The sequence below is a fragment of the Drosophila willistoni genome, assembly GCF_018902025.1.
Source record: "Drosophila willistoni isolate 14030-0811.24 chromosome XR unlocalized genomic scaffold, UCI_dwil_1.1 Seg41, whole genome shotgun sequence".
Taxonomy (NCBI): Eukaryota; Metazoa; Arthropoda; class Insecta; order Diptera; family Drosophilidae; genus Drosophila; species Drosophila willistoni.
The window spans coordinates 1331385-1343860 of record NW_025814058.1 but is presented as its reverse complement, the minus strand read 5'-3'; the positions used below and the strand labels follow the sequence as shown (position 1 = coordinate 1343860).

The 12476-nt window shown below is 40.4% G+C and overlaps 3 protein-coding genes across 5 annotated transcripts; 2 read left to right on the top strand and 1 right to left on the bottom strand.

Annotated features, from left to right (window-relative positions):
- Nucleotides 1-553: 553 nt before the first annotated feature.
- On the top strand, nucleotides 554-1904 carry LOC6642932 (group XIIA secretory phospholipase A2). The gene is made up of 3 exons (XM_002065849.4): nucleotides 554-691; nucleotides 977-1136; nucleotides 1201-1904. The coding sequence occupies exons 1-3, from the start codon at nucleotides 602-604 to the stop codon at nucleotides 1647-1649; spliced, it is 699 nt and encodes a 232-aa protein (XP_002065885.1). The 5' UTR covers nucleotides 554-601; the 3' UTR covers nucleotides 1650-1904.
- Nucleotides 1905-2020: 116 nt separating this feature from the next.
- Nucleotides 2021-6330, top strand: LOC6642931 (isoleucine--tRNA ligase, cytoplasmic). 2 transcript variants are annotated; one of them, XM_047012284.1, is made up of 7 exons: nucleotides 2021-2090; nucleotides 2144-2288; nucleotides 2356-2974; nucleotides 3062-3694; nucleotides 3758-4608; nucleotides 4677-5169; nucleotides 5254-6330. In XM_047012284.1, the coding sequence occupies exons 2-7, from the start codon at nucleotides 2146-2148 to the stop codon at nucleotides 6190-6192; spliced, it is 3678 nt and encodes a 1225-aa protein (XP_046868240.1). In that variant the 5' UTR covers nucleotides 2021-2090; nucleotides 2144-2145; the 3' UTR covers nucleotides 6193-6330. The 2 variants fall into 2 exon arrangements, with proteins under 2 accessions (XP_046868240.1, XP_023031849.1); XM_023176081.2 differs by having other exon boundaries at nucleotides 2047-2288.
- A 2326-nt stretch (nucleotides 6331-8656) lies between these two features.
- On the bottom strand, nucleotides 8657-11247 carry LOC6642930 (SET and MYND domain-containing protein 4). Of its 2 annotated transcripts, XM_002065847.4 has the most exons (5): nucleotides 10443-11247; nucleotides 10039-10381; nucleotides 9430-9966; nucleotides 9146-9367; nucleotides 8657-9044 (listed from the first exon to the last, which is right to left on the bottom strand). In XM_002065847.4, the coding sequence occupies exons 1-5, from the start codon at nucleotides 11014-11016 to the stop codon at nucleotides 8735-8737; spliced, it is 1986 nt and encodes a 661-aa protein (XP_002065883.1). In that variant the 5' UTR covers nucleotides 11017-11247; the 3' UTR covers nucleotides 8657-8734. The 2 variants fall into 2 exon arrangements, with proteins under 2 accessions (XP_002065883.1, XP_023031929.1); XM_023176161.2 differs by lacking the exon at nucleotides 8657-9044 and having other exon boundaries at nucleotides 9246-9362.
- Between the last annotated feature and the right edge of the window lie 1229 nt (nucleotides 11248-12476).

Sequence of the window (12476 nt, the reverse complement as noted above, 5' to 3'; positions counted from 1 at the left end):
GATTTGTTGATTTGGGGTCATCACTCTTCTCTGCCCGAAATTAAGGAGGTGCAGCTAGCACTACCAGTTGTGGTCTGCCAAAAAGGGAAGGTCAAGGGTATGTAACCTCTTCAGCCTGCGAGGACAATGATTATCTATTAGGTCAGCTGCAAGCCTGTTGGTGTGACTGGTGAGTCTGCCGAGGTGGCGGACCCCATATCTGGGAATCTCCCTGTGGACTGATGGGATATTCAAATCCCTATGAAGAACTGAGTTCCTGACGTAGAACGGGGCACGCACCAGTTTGCGCAGAAGCTTGTTTTGAAACCTTTGCAGGATTTCAACGTTGGAGTGACTTGCCGTGCCCCATATAAATACATAGTATAAGACATATATTTTTCTAAAACTGTCTTAAGCGCGTTTTGAATTGGCGCGTTAACGTGTTCGCACGTAGTGCCAACGTCGAACCGATGAGTGCAACTCTAACCGATGAGTCGAACATATGGTACCAACGTCAAACCGATTAATAAATACCGGGTGTAAAAAAGTGTGGCCACTCTACAAGTGCCATTGATGTATTTACCAACACTAGTAGTAGGTAGTTATTTGTTTTGTAAAAAAGATGCAGTTTTCGTGGATGAAAGTAGCAATATATATGCTGACGTTCCTGACCTACGCCTACTCTGGGTACGGATCCAGCACAATTGTCCACGTAAGTCTAGGCCCTTTGCATCATTTTCTTATGAAATTCTTGCAGAAGAGACCAAGTAATTTCGTCACAGCTTTTAACACGCAAAACAATATAAATATGTTAACAAAATATATAATCCTGATTTAGATCAACAAATGGTTGGTATTTACAATGGGTAAATATCCTTCTTGTAAGTTGATTGGTTTTTGCTGAAATAGTCAATATGTAAAAGTGCAAGGGTGTAGAAAGTTCAGCATGTCTCATCTAACTTCCGGTATCTTTGTTTATTTTTATATTTGCCGACAGCTCCGAGATGCGATTATTGCTGCAGAGGCCATCTTTGGTGACGTGTTTAAAAATCTTATAACTGTTGTGCGCAAATTTCGCACAGTCCATGAGGTGTTCGATGCAGCTGTTGAGGAGAACTGTATCTATCAATGTCCCTCACCAGAGGGAGGAGGACCGGGTAAACACCAAAATTTCCTAAAAGATTATGTAAACTGACAATAACCCAATACCGCTTTTTTCAGCTCCACGAGCTGTACAGAATAAATTCTATACACCCACCTCCGATGGCTGTGGCTCACTGGGCTTAAGGATTAGCACGGAGTTTTTGCCAGCAGCGGAAATGGAAACCTGCTGCAATGCGCATGATATTTGCTATGATACCTGTAATAGCGATAAAGAACTCTGCGATCTAGACTTTAAACGATGTCTCTACAAATACTGCGACAGCTATGAGAAATCATTGGCAAGTGATTTGATGATGAAGGGTTGCAAGGCGGCCGCCAAGATGCTCTTCACCGGCACACTGACCCTAGGCTGTCGATCGTACTTGGATTCGCAAAAACGCTCCTGCTATTGTGCGCCAGTTAAAAGTGGCAATTCGAGATACGCGAACAGTAAGGAGAGACCACAGCAGGCGGGAGGACAACAGAAGCAGCAAAAATATGGATGGAAGGATCGGAATGACATGTAGTATTGGATAAGGAGTAATACGTCCTACGTGCATGCGTTAAACTGTTGTTTAGTTTGTGTTATTTGTTAGTTTTAGTTTACTACACAATGTAGGTCAGTTGACCCTACTATTGACGAATTATTCTAAGCCAAAGAAGTTGAATATATAAGATTTTTAACCAAAAATTACTTATAATTTAACAAAATGGATTATTAACAGATATACAAGAATTGTTTCAAGATATGCAGATAAAATTTACAAAAGATTCGTTTAAAAGTGTTGCATTTTCAAATTTCGATAGCTACAGATTATCATTTTCTGTAATCGATATCTTTTGGCGTAAAACCATCGATAGTCCGAAGCCATCGATACTATCGATAGTCTCCATCGTTGTACTTGCAGCTCTAGCATGCACGTTGTTTTTGCCACGCAAATTTCGCCGCATAGAATAACTTAGTAAAGGTGAGGTTTTTGCATTTGAGCTTTATTAATGAACTAAACAAGCATTCTGAAAGTCATGGGTAAGAAACTAGAGCGAAGTGATGTCTGCCGCGTACCCGAGAATATAAATTTTCCGGGCGAGGAGGAAAATGTGCTAAAGCAATGGAAAGAGGAGAAAATTTTCGAAAAGTGCAGCCAGCTGTCCAAGGGAAGGCCCAAGTAAGCCGATATCAAAATTGCATCAGCCACATGAATAATATTGACATTCACGTGAATTCTTTTATAGATATACTTTCTACGATGGTCCGCCGTTCGCTACGGGATTGCCCCACTATGGCCACATCCTAGCTGGAACCATTAAGGATATTGTGACCCGCTATGCCTATCAACAGGGGTATCATGTGGATCGTCGTTTTGGCTGGGATTGTCATGGCCTGCCAGTGGAATTCGAGATTGATAAGATGCTGAATATTCGCGGCCCCGAAGATGTGGCGAAAATGGGAATCAAGGCCTATAATGCAGAATGCCGAAAGATTGTAATGCGTTATGCTGATGAATGGGAAACAATAGTGACGCGAGTGGGTCGCTGGATTGATTTCAAAAACGACTATAAGACATTGTACCCATGGTACATGGAGTCCATTTGGTGGATCTTTAAGCAGTTGTTCGACAAGGGTTTGGTCTATCAAGGCGTGAAGGTAATGCCCTATTCCACTGCCTGCACCACATCCTTGTCAAACTTCGAAGCGAATCAGAATTACAAAGAGGTGGTTGATCCCTGTGTGGTTGTAGCTCTAGAAGCAGAAACTTTGCCTAACACCTTTTTCCTGGTATGGACCACAACGCCATGGACATTACCTTCGAATTTTGCATGCTGTGTACATCCTACAATGACGTACGTCAAGGTCAGTATAATGCGAGCTCCAACATGCTATCCACCGTGTTTATATTGATTTCAATTGCTAATCCGGGATCACATTTTCACATTTCAGGTACGCGATGTGAAAAGCGACCGCTTGTTCATCTTGGCCGAGTCTCGTCTATCGTATGTCTTCAAGACAGAGGCGGAATACGAGATCCTGGAAAAGTTTGCAGGACAATCAATTAAAGGGCTGCATTATAAACCACTTTTCCCCTATTTCGCCGAGCGTGGAGCAGCTGTGAAAGCATACCGTGTTTTAGTGGATGAATATGTCACGGAGGATTCGGGTACAGGTATTGTCCATCAAGCTCCATACTTTGGTGAGGACGATTATCGCGTCTGTCTGGCTGCTGGCATCATCACCAAGTCCAGTGAAGTCGTTTGCCCAGTGGATGATGCAGGAAGATTTACCTCAGAGGCCACCGACTTTGAGGGCCAATATGTGAAAGATGCGGATAAGCAGATTATCGCGAAACTGAAGGCAAATGGCAATCTGGTATCCAGCGGTCAAGTAAAGCATAGTTATCCTTTCTGTTGGCGTTCAGACACGCCCCTCATCTACAAGGCTGTACCATCTTGGTTTGTACGCGTGGAGCACATGTCGAAGAATCTATTGGCTTGCAGCGGTCAAACCTATTGGGTTCCCGATTTCGTGAAGGAAAAGCGATTTGGAAACTGGCTTAAAGATGCCAGGGATTGGGCTGTGAGTACAATAAAATAGTTCTGCCTGCGAATGTCGAATTTCACACGTTTTCTGCCTTTACAGATCTCACGCAATCGGTATTGGGGCACGCCCATTCCTATTTGGCGATCACCGGATGGCCAGGAAACCATTGTCATTGGCAGTATCAAACAATTGGCTGAACTCTCCGGCGTTCATGTGAACGACCTGCATCGTGAGACTATCGATGATATTGAAATTCCTTCTGCTGTGCCTGGCAATCCTCCACTGCGCCGCATTGCACCTGTATTTGATTGCTGGTTCGAGTCGGGATCCATGCCATTTGCTCAGCAGCATTTCCCCTTTGAAAACGAGAAGGATTTCATGAACAATTTCCCAGCCGATTTCATTGCCGAAGGCATTGACCAGACTCGCGGTTGGTTCTACACGCTTTTAGTGATCTCCACTGCCCTGTTTAATAAGGCTCCTTTCAAGAATTTGATCGCCAGCGGTTTAGTTTTGGCCGCCGATGGCCAAAAGATGTCAAAGCGCAAGAAGAATTATCCCGATCCCATGGAGGTTGTCCACAAATATGGAGCCGATGCCCTGCGTCTGTATTTGATCAATTCGCCCGTTGTGCGAGCCGAGAGTTTACGCTTCAAGGAAGATGGCGTTCGTGATATAATTAAGGATGTCTTTTTGCCTTGGTACAATGCCTATCGGTTCCTGCTGCAAAATATTGTGCGTTATGAGACGGAAGATTTGGGCGGCAAAGGTCAATATGCATACGAGACCAAGAGGCATTTGTCGAACATGGAACAGGCTTCCGTTATCGATGTTTGGATTTTGTCATTCAAGGAATCGTTGTTGGAATTCTTTGCCACCGAGATGAAAATGTATCGTCTGTACACGGTGGTGCCCAGATTAACCAAATTCATCGATCAGTTGACCAATTGGTGAGTTTGCAAGTGAACTTGGGTTAATTTCTATGTATATCTACGTATTTCTCTATCTCTATGACAAGGTATGTGCGTCTCAATCGTCGCCGCATCAAGGGTGAATTGGGTGCCCAGCAATGTATTCAATCTCTGGACACATTGTATGATGTTCTATACACAATGGTCAAAATGATGGCTCCCTTCACACCCTATTTGAGTGAGTACATCTTTCAGAGATTGGTTCTGTTCCAACCTGCTGGGTCATTGGAGCATGCAGATTCAGTGCATTATCAAATGATGCCTGTGAGCCAAAAGAAATTCATTCGCAGTGATATTGAGCGTTCAGTGGCCTTGATGCAGTCCGTGGTGGAGCTGGGACGTGTGATGCGAGATCGTCGCACATTGCCTGTCAAGTATCCTGTCTCGGAGATTATAGTTATCCACAAAGATGAGGAAACCCTAAAGGCAATCAAGAGCCTGCAGGACTTTATTCTCAGCGAACTAAATGTGCGGAAACTGACATTGAGTTCCGATAAGGAGAAATATGGTGTTACATTAAGAGCTGAACCCGATCATAAGGTATGCTTCCTGGAGAGTAAACAGTACAAAGAAAAAAGATTAAATTTATATCTTCTCTCTCTCTCTCTCTCTCTTCAATAATAGGCACTGGGTCAGCGCCTTAAGGGTAACTTTAAGGCTGTAATGGCTGCCATAAAGGCTCTTAAAGATGAAGAGATTCAACAGCATGTTGCCCAGGGTTACTTTAATATTTTGGATCAACGCATCGAATTGGATGAAGTGCGCATCATTTACTGCACTTCCGATCAAGTGGGTGGCAATTTTGAAGCACATAGCGATAACGAGGTATTGGTATTATTGGACATGACGCCCAACGAGGAACTACTGGAGGAGGGACTCGCACGTGAGGTTATCAATCGTGTGCAAAAGCTCAAAAAGAAGGCACAATTGATACCTACTGATCCTGTTCTGATCTATCATGAATTGGCCAATAAGGGCGACAAAGATTCATTGGCTCAACTGAAAAAGGTTTTGGTAAATTATGCCAACATGATTCAGACCGCTGTGAAATCGGAATTCGGTGCCTACGATGCCAAACAGGCATCGAAGAAGCGTCTCATTGCCAGCGAATTGGTGGACCTTAAAGGCATTTCTCTCCAGCTAACCATATGCTCTACGGAAGAGCTGCAGTTACCCAGTCTGGCTTGGTCGAATGTCCTCCTTGCCGAGGAGTTGAAGCCACGCTTTGGCAACGGTGACAAGGCCACCGTCTTGCTGCAACACAATCTTACCAAGGAATTCATCACGCTGCCCATTCTGAAAAAGGAATTAGAGATACTGTTTGGACTCTACGGCGTTAGTTACAACATCTACGTTATCGATCAGCAAAAGAAACTCACTGAACTAAAAGCCATCGACAAGAACCTTAGTGGCAAACTGTTGATACTGGCACGCACCTCAGAGGCTCTTAAGCAAATTGAAAAGAGCCTGGAAGTAGCCGTGGCTCCGTATTCCAAATTTGCAAATCAACCATCTGGTAGCACAATATTCACTGAGAATCCTACCGGACAGAGTCTGGCATAAGCTTTGAATTCTGTCAATACCCTTTTGGCTTACGGAAGCAACACGAAACTGAAATTGTTATTAACTTTTACAAAAAGCTTTATACCAATTCAAAACAAAAGTTTAAACTGAAATAAAATCCCAATTGTTGTAATTCCATCCCAAGGCTTAAATAATCATTGAATCCATATTAAGGAAGTTGTTAATTATAAATCCATCTAAATAAGAGCGAGCAAGAAAACTTTTCTACCTTTCTCTTTCTTCTGCCATACATATTAACGTGAAAGAGATGCAAGCAAATATATTTGGCTCCACATTATTTCTTTATGCTCCTATCGAGTTTGAATATCGTCAGCCATCAAGGACTACAATCCAGGACATTGTCCTTTTTGGTTTTTTGACTTTAAACCCCGAAAATTTCTAGCAGGGAGATGAGTTGGATTTCAATGCATTCCCTATTATCCTGAAAATAACCGAGTTATGCGAATTTTTTGCGTATTTTGACAGGTGATTTTTAGCTTATTTAACAAGAAAATTTAAGTAGAGTACTTTTAGGGTGAATAATATGAATTAAAAAAAAAACTGTTGCATACTTATTTAGGTTAATTTTGGATAATTTGAATTTAGCGGGTAACGATATTTGAAGTTTAAACTTCAAACTTTGCTCTGGACATAATATGAAATACCAGGCCAACAGAATTACTTAGTAGGCGGCTGGTTTAAAATTATTTTTAAATGCGTAACGGACTTTTGGGCATTTGAATTTTTGAATTCAACTGCCAGTTGGATAATTTGAATTTAGCGGGCAACGATATTTAAAGTTCAAACTTCAAACTTTGATCTGGACAAAATATGAAATACCAGGCCGACAGAAATACTTAGTAGGTGGCTGGTTTAAGATTATTTTTAAATGCGTAACGGACTTTTGGGCATTTGAATTTAACTGCCAGTTGGATAATTTGAATTTAGCGGGCAACGATATTTGAAGTTTAAACTTCAAACTTTGATCTGGACATAATATGAAATACCAGGCCAACAGATTAACTTAGTAGGTGGCTGGTTTAAAATTATTTTTAAATGCGTAACGGACTTTTGGGCATTTGAATTTAACTGCCAGTTGGATAATTTGAATTTAGCGGGCAACGATATTTGAAGTTTAAACGTCAAAATTTGCTCTGGTCATAATATGAAATACCAGGCCAACAGAATTACTTAGTAGGTGGCTGGTTTAAAATTATTTTTAAATGCGTAACGGACTTTTGGGCATTTGAATTTTTGAATTCAACTGCCAGTTGGATAATTTGAATTTAGCGGGCAACGATATTTGAAGTTTGAACGTCAAAATTTGCTCTGGACATAATACGAAATACCAGGCCAACAGAATTATTTAGTAGGTGGCTGGTTTAAAATTATTTTTAAATGCGTAACGGACTTTTGGGCATTTGAATTTTTGAATTCAACTGCCAGTTGGATAATTTGAATTTAGCGGGCAACGATATTTGAAGTTTAAACGTCAAAATTTGCTCTGGTCATAATATGAAATACCAGGCCAACAGAATTACTTAGTAGGTGGCTGGTTTAAAATTATTTTTAAATGCGTAACGGACTTTTGGGCATTTGAATTTTTGAATTCAACTGCCAGTTGGATAATTTGAATTTAGCGGGCAACGATATTTGAAGTTTAAACGTCAAAATTTGCTCTGGACATAATACTAAATACCAGGCCAACAGAAATACTTAGTAGGTGGCTGGTTTAAAATTATTTTTAAATGCTTAACGGACTTTTGAGCATTTGAATTCAACTGCCAGTTGGATAATTCGAATTTAGCGGGCAACGATATTTGAAGTTTGAACGTCAAAATTTGCTCTGGACATAATATGAAATACCAGGCCAACAGAATTACTTAGTAGGTGGCTGGTTTAAAATTATTTTTAAATGCGTAACGGACTTTTGGGCATTTGAATTTAACTGCCAGTTGGATAATTTAAATTTAGCGGGCAACGATATTTGAAGTTCAAACTTCAAACTTTGATCTAGACATAATATGAAATACCAGGCCAACAGAATTACTTAGTAGGTGGCTGGTTTAAAATTATTTTTAAATGCGTAACGGACTTTTGGGCATTTGAATTTTTGAATTCAACTGCCAGTTGGATAATTTGAATTTAGCGGGCAACGATATTTAAAGTTTAAACGTCAAAATTTGCTCTGGTCATAATATGAAATACCAGGTCAACAGAATTACTTAGTAGGTGGCTGGTTTAAAATTATTTTTAAATGCGTAACGGACTTTTGGGCACATTGTAGTGCTTGTTGACCCACTTTGACTAGAGCTAACTAAATTGTGTATTGTTTTTCTAGCTAGAAGGATTTTTTGATTTAAATACAATGGCATTTTCTCGCGAATCCTTTGAAGTGTTAGAAAAATTCTTTTATAAAGGACTGAATTGCAAAAAAATATATTTAGTAATTTAGAAAGTGCGTTAGACATGTGAAGGAAAGCCGCTTTATTGATGATCAATGAACCGGTATTAAATTGTAAACATCTATGTAGGATATTTGTTACTTCTTAAATGTGGTGCCGGTATCAGCGAGACACTTCAGCAACGAATGTTGCGCAATGAGAGTGTCCTTATGTGGAAGAGCTGCTATTTGATAGAAGAGATCGATGCCCTCTTTGAAAAGTTCAATGGCCTCCACAGTCTTCTGTGCGTGCATGGCCTGTGCAGCTTCCCGATAAAGTTCTTCAATTTTTATAAGCTTGGCCACACTCTCTTTTAGTGAGACATTTTTACGGCAGCGAGGACATCGCACATCTTTCGCCAAATCCTTCGGGAACTTGAGTAAATAAACACAATTAGCTGAAGTGCACCTGAAAAAGAGAGACAGAAAGAGAGAGAGAGAGAGAGAGAGAGATAGAAGAATAGTAAGAATTGGGGCAATAACAGGCTGTCGATGACTTCGATAACTTACCAGAACCTGACATGCTTATCCAGCTTCTGCAATAGAGGCCAGTTTTCCTGACAGGCCATGCAATTGCAACTGAACGCATAACGTCCTCGAAGAGAACGCTGTCGTTCCTTGAGATGCATGGTGGTGAATATGGGTCCATAATTGACAGCGACCACTTCATTGGGACGATGTGGCTTTGTAGTCCTTAGAACCAGCTTTTTGCCTACAAAATAACTGGCTACGCTGAAATAAAAATGCATCTTAATACGAAACTCGATCACAGTAATCCATTTGCTTGCTTTTACCTGGGCCAACATTCGTGATTGAAATATGAACCGGTGCCATACAGACCAGCACCCACATGAATTGTTTTGCTGCCCTCGAAACGATGATCATCGGTGACAAGTGTCTGGTAGATTTCATGGGCATTGTACTGAAGGACCTGAAGTAAGCCCAATAAGGATGTGGCCACCTGCAGCTCCACTGCAGTGGGATTAACTCCTTCGGTCTTGCGACGACCAAAGTACTGAGCCTTTTGCAAAATCCTCAACAAGAAACCAGCCATAAGCGAACGCTGCAAATAATCATCGGCCTGGCGCACATCCTCGTGAGAGCACAAATGTTCAAAAAGCAAATTTGCGGTATTCAGTCCATCCTCCAGACTCGATGCCTGTGTAAAGACGCGCAGTGCAATGAAACACAATATGGACATGCCCGAACCAATGAGCAAGTCCATGAACTCGCACTCGAAACGATGATAGCTCTCGGAAGCCTCACCCATACACTGAGCCGAGCAGAAGGCCACACCCGAGCAATGCAGACAGGCCACAGGATTACGAAGCCTGCGTAGTTGGAATGGTGGTGTATGTCAAATAGGATTACCTAACGTTCACCTGGACATGGAGACCACTTACCGCTTGAAGCAATGATGGCAATTGGTGCCAAAGAAGTTGGGCAGCAAACAAGCTGCAACGGGATTCTCGCAGAGAACCACATCCCCGGTTTTTAAACCTCCATTGGCCACCACAAAGCGTCCCTTTTCCTTGGTCTCCACCAATTTGACACCTTGGGCAGCTCCACTCAGCTCTGGATTTGGGCCATGCGTCAATTCTGGTAACAACTCTCTGGTCTCCTCTTTTTCCTTGGGCTTGATATTAGCGATTTCCTTGCGAGAAGCTATAATCAGTCCAGTATCGGAGCCAGCCAACTTTTCTGCAATCTTCAATGATATCTCTGAGCGGGCATTTTCCCCCATGGCTGACAAAAGAATGGACATTGATACAGTTCAGATGCTAAATTCGTGCAGGTGTCTACTTACTGGCATAAGCCTTGGCCATTTTACAATAGTAATCCACACTCTCCTTAAGTTCCAGTCCGAAATTGCTGGCCAACTTCAAATCGCTCAATGCCGCCTCGCCCTCACCCAATGCAATCAATATGGAGGAACGCGATCTATAAGCCAAGGCCAGGGTTAGACCATCATCGATACTCTCATCCACATTGCGGGCTGGGGCACGTATCACGGCCAAATGAGCCGCCAGCAGACCCTGTTGTAGCAATTCCTTACGCTCCTCCTCTTCTGATGTGCTGCATGCCAGCAGATAGTACTTGTCTGCCTGGGCCCTTCTCTGGGCCGAAAAGAGAGCCTCCTTCGCCTTAAACACGGGCTGAACATGCTCCAGTACACCCAATACTGGATCGCAGACCTCACGATCACTGAATATAGACAAGACACGCGCCGCATTTGATTTCAGTTTGCCAAAATAGTTCTGTAGCCACTTGTCCCCACATGCCGATCTCACATCGGCGCAGAATTCATTAAAGAAACCCTTCTTGTCCGACTGTACGGTGCGCGTAGAGCATATCTGCTGATAACTAGTATCGTACTCCATAATATCGAGACTCACAACAACAACAATAACAACGAAAAAATGCAATTTGAAGTATCTAATGAAGAAAATGTTGACTCAACCGACCGCGTTTCCTGTTGAGTACAGCAATCGATGATGATGCTCTTGACTAGATGGAAACAGCTGGCGGACAGCGGTGGCCCCTCCAAAAATAGCCACCGACCGAACCGATCTTTCTCTTTTTTCGTTAGCGTTTAGTTGCGTTATAAATAATCGCAACGGACTGACTACTCGGTGAACTGATACAAACTAAACGTATTCGTCCACCCTCACGTCTTCTACCTTACCCAAATGTTGTTTTCGATTCCAAAGAAAAAAAACGTTCAATACTTCTCGCCCCTCAAAACGTTTTCGTTTTCATTCGCTTCTATTTGAATAAGACTTTTGTTTTAAGTTAATATTTGTACATCTTTTGCAGATTATAATGTTAATATCGTAGATCTTTTGGTTTTTTATTATTATTTGTAACTTGAATTGGGACTTATAAATCACATTAAATAATTTGTATTTAAAAATTAGCTAAACGTACAAAAATATAACAATATATGTACATATATATATATATATACACGTATATATATATATATATATATTTCAATATTTATGTATTGTGTATATTTGAGTATTTAATTATTTATATGTATATCAATATATTCGTAAGTTGAACAATTTAAATTGAATTACCTATTGCACTTTTCGGAATATACATAATTCTATTGTAGACTATAGTATTTCACTAATTAAGTATATATCAATTGATCTTGAAAAAGTACAAACCTACGTGTACAGAGGAAAAAAAAACAATTATGTATTACATTTCTTCAAGTGTATCTTTTGATCGAGTTGTCTCGTTCCGTTTAGACTAATAAATTTTCGAAACTTTTTGGCTGTAACAAATTGGAATACTCTATATCTGATGGATTTATGAATGGATTATATATGAAATATATCTCACTGTGGGAAGAGTATGGATCAATTTTATGAACAAAGATGAAAACGCAGCATTGTCTGAAATTAAATACATCCTAATCAAAACTCAAACTGAAAGTCAAATAATAGAAAATAAATAGAGAAATAAAATAAACAAGTATTTTTGCAGTTGTTGTTGTTGTTGTTGCAGTTTAATTGCTATATTTATTTATATATCAAATAATGTATGTCTGTTTCTTTTAACTTTTTTCTCAGATCAGCATTTAAATGAATTTGAATGTGAAGTTTAAATAAGTGAAATGTGATATCTTCATTGATTATAATTCTTGCGTATAAAAATGCATTGTTTCTGATTAGGTTTTTGTTTTTTTTTTTTTTTTTGTTTTGAATTGAAAAATTATAAAAACCGTACAATTTGTATTTTCACTAAATATAAGAATAATGTACAAAATGAAAATTCAATTGGCTAATTAAATATAAAGTAAAAAATAATATGCTCAAAAAAAAAAAAA

Bases quoted from the DNA above. Each gene is read 5' to 3' on its own strand.
- LOC6642932 (XM_002065849.4), top strand. From the start codon at position 602: ATGCAGTTTTCGTGGATGAAAGTAGCAATATATATGCTGACGTTCCTG. The intron at 692-976 runs GTAAGTCTAGGC...ATTTGCCGACAG, and splicing joins GATCCAGCACAATTGTCCAC to CTCCGAGATGCGATTATTGC. The intron at 1,137-1,200 runs GTAAACACCAAA...CGCTTTTTTCAG, and splicing joins ACCAGAGGGAGGAGGACCGG to CTCCACGAGCTGTACAGAAT.
- LOC6642931 (XM_047012284.1), top strand. From the start codon at position 2,146: ATGGGTAAGAAACTAGAGCGAAGTGATGTCTGCCGCGTACCCGAGAAT. The intron at 3,695-3,757 runs GTGAGTACAATA...CTGCCTTTACAG, and splicing joins AAGATGCCAGGGATTGGGCT to ATCTCACGCAATCGGTATTG. The intron at 4,609-4,676 runs GTGAGTTTGCAA...CTCTATGACAAG, and splicing joins ATCGATCAGTTGACCAATTG to GTATGTGCGTCTCAATCGTC.
- LOC6642930 (XM_002065847.4), bottom strand. From the start codon at position 11,016: ATGGAGTACGATACTAGTTATCAGCAGATATGCTCTACGCGCACCGTA. The intron at 9,368-9,429 runs GTAAAAGCAAGC...TTTTTATTTCAG, and splicing joins AATCACGAATGTTGGCCCAG to CGTAGCCAGTTATTTTGTAG. The intron at 9,045-9,145 runs GTAAGTTATCGA...TCTCTTTTTCAG, and splicing joins GATAAGCATGTCAGGTTCTG to GTGCACTTCAGCTAATTGTG.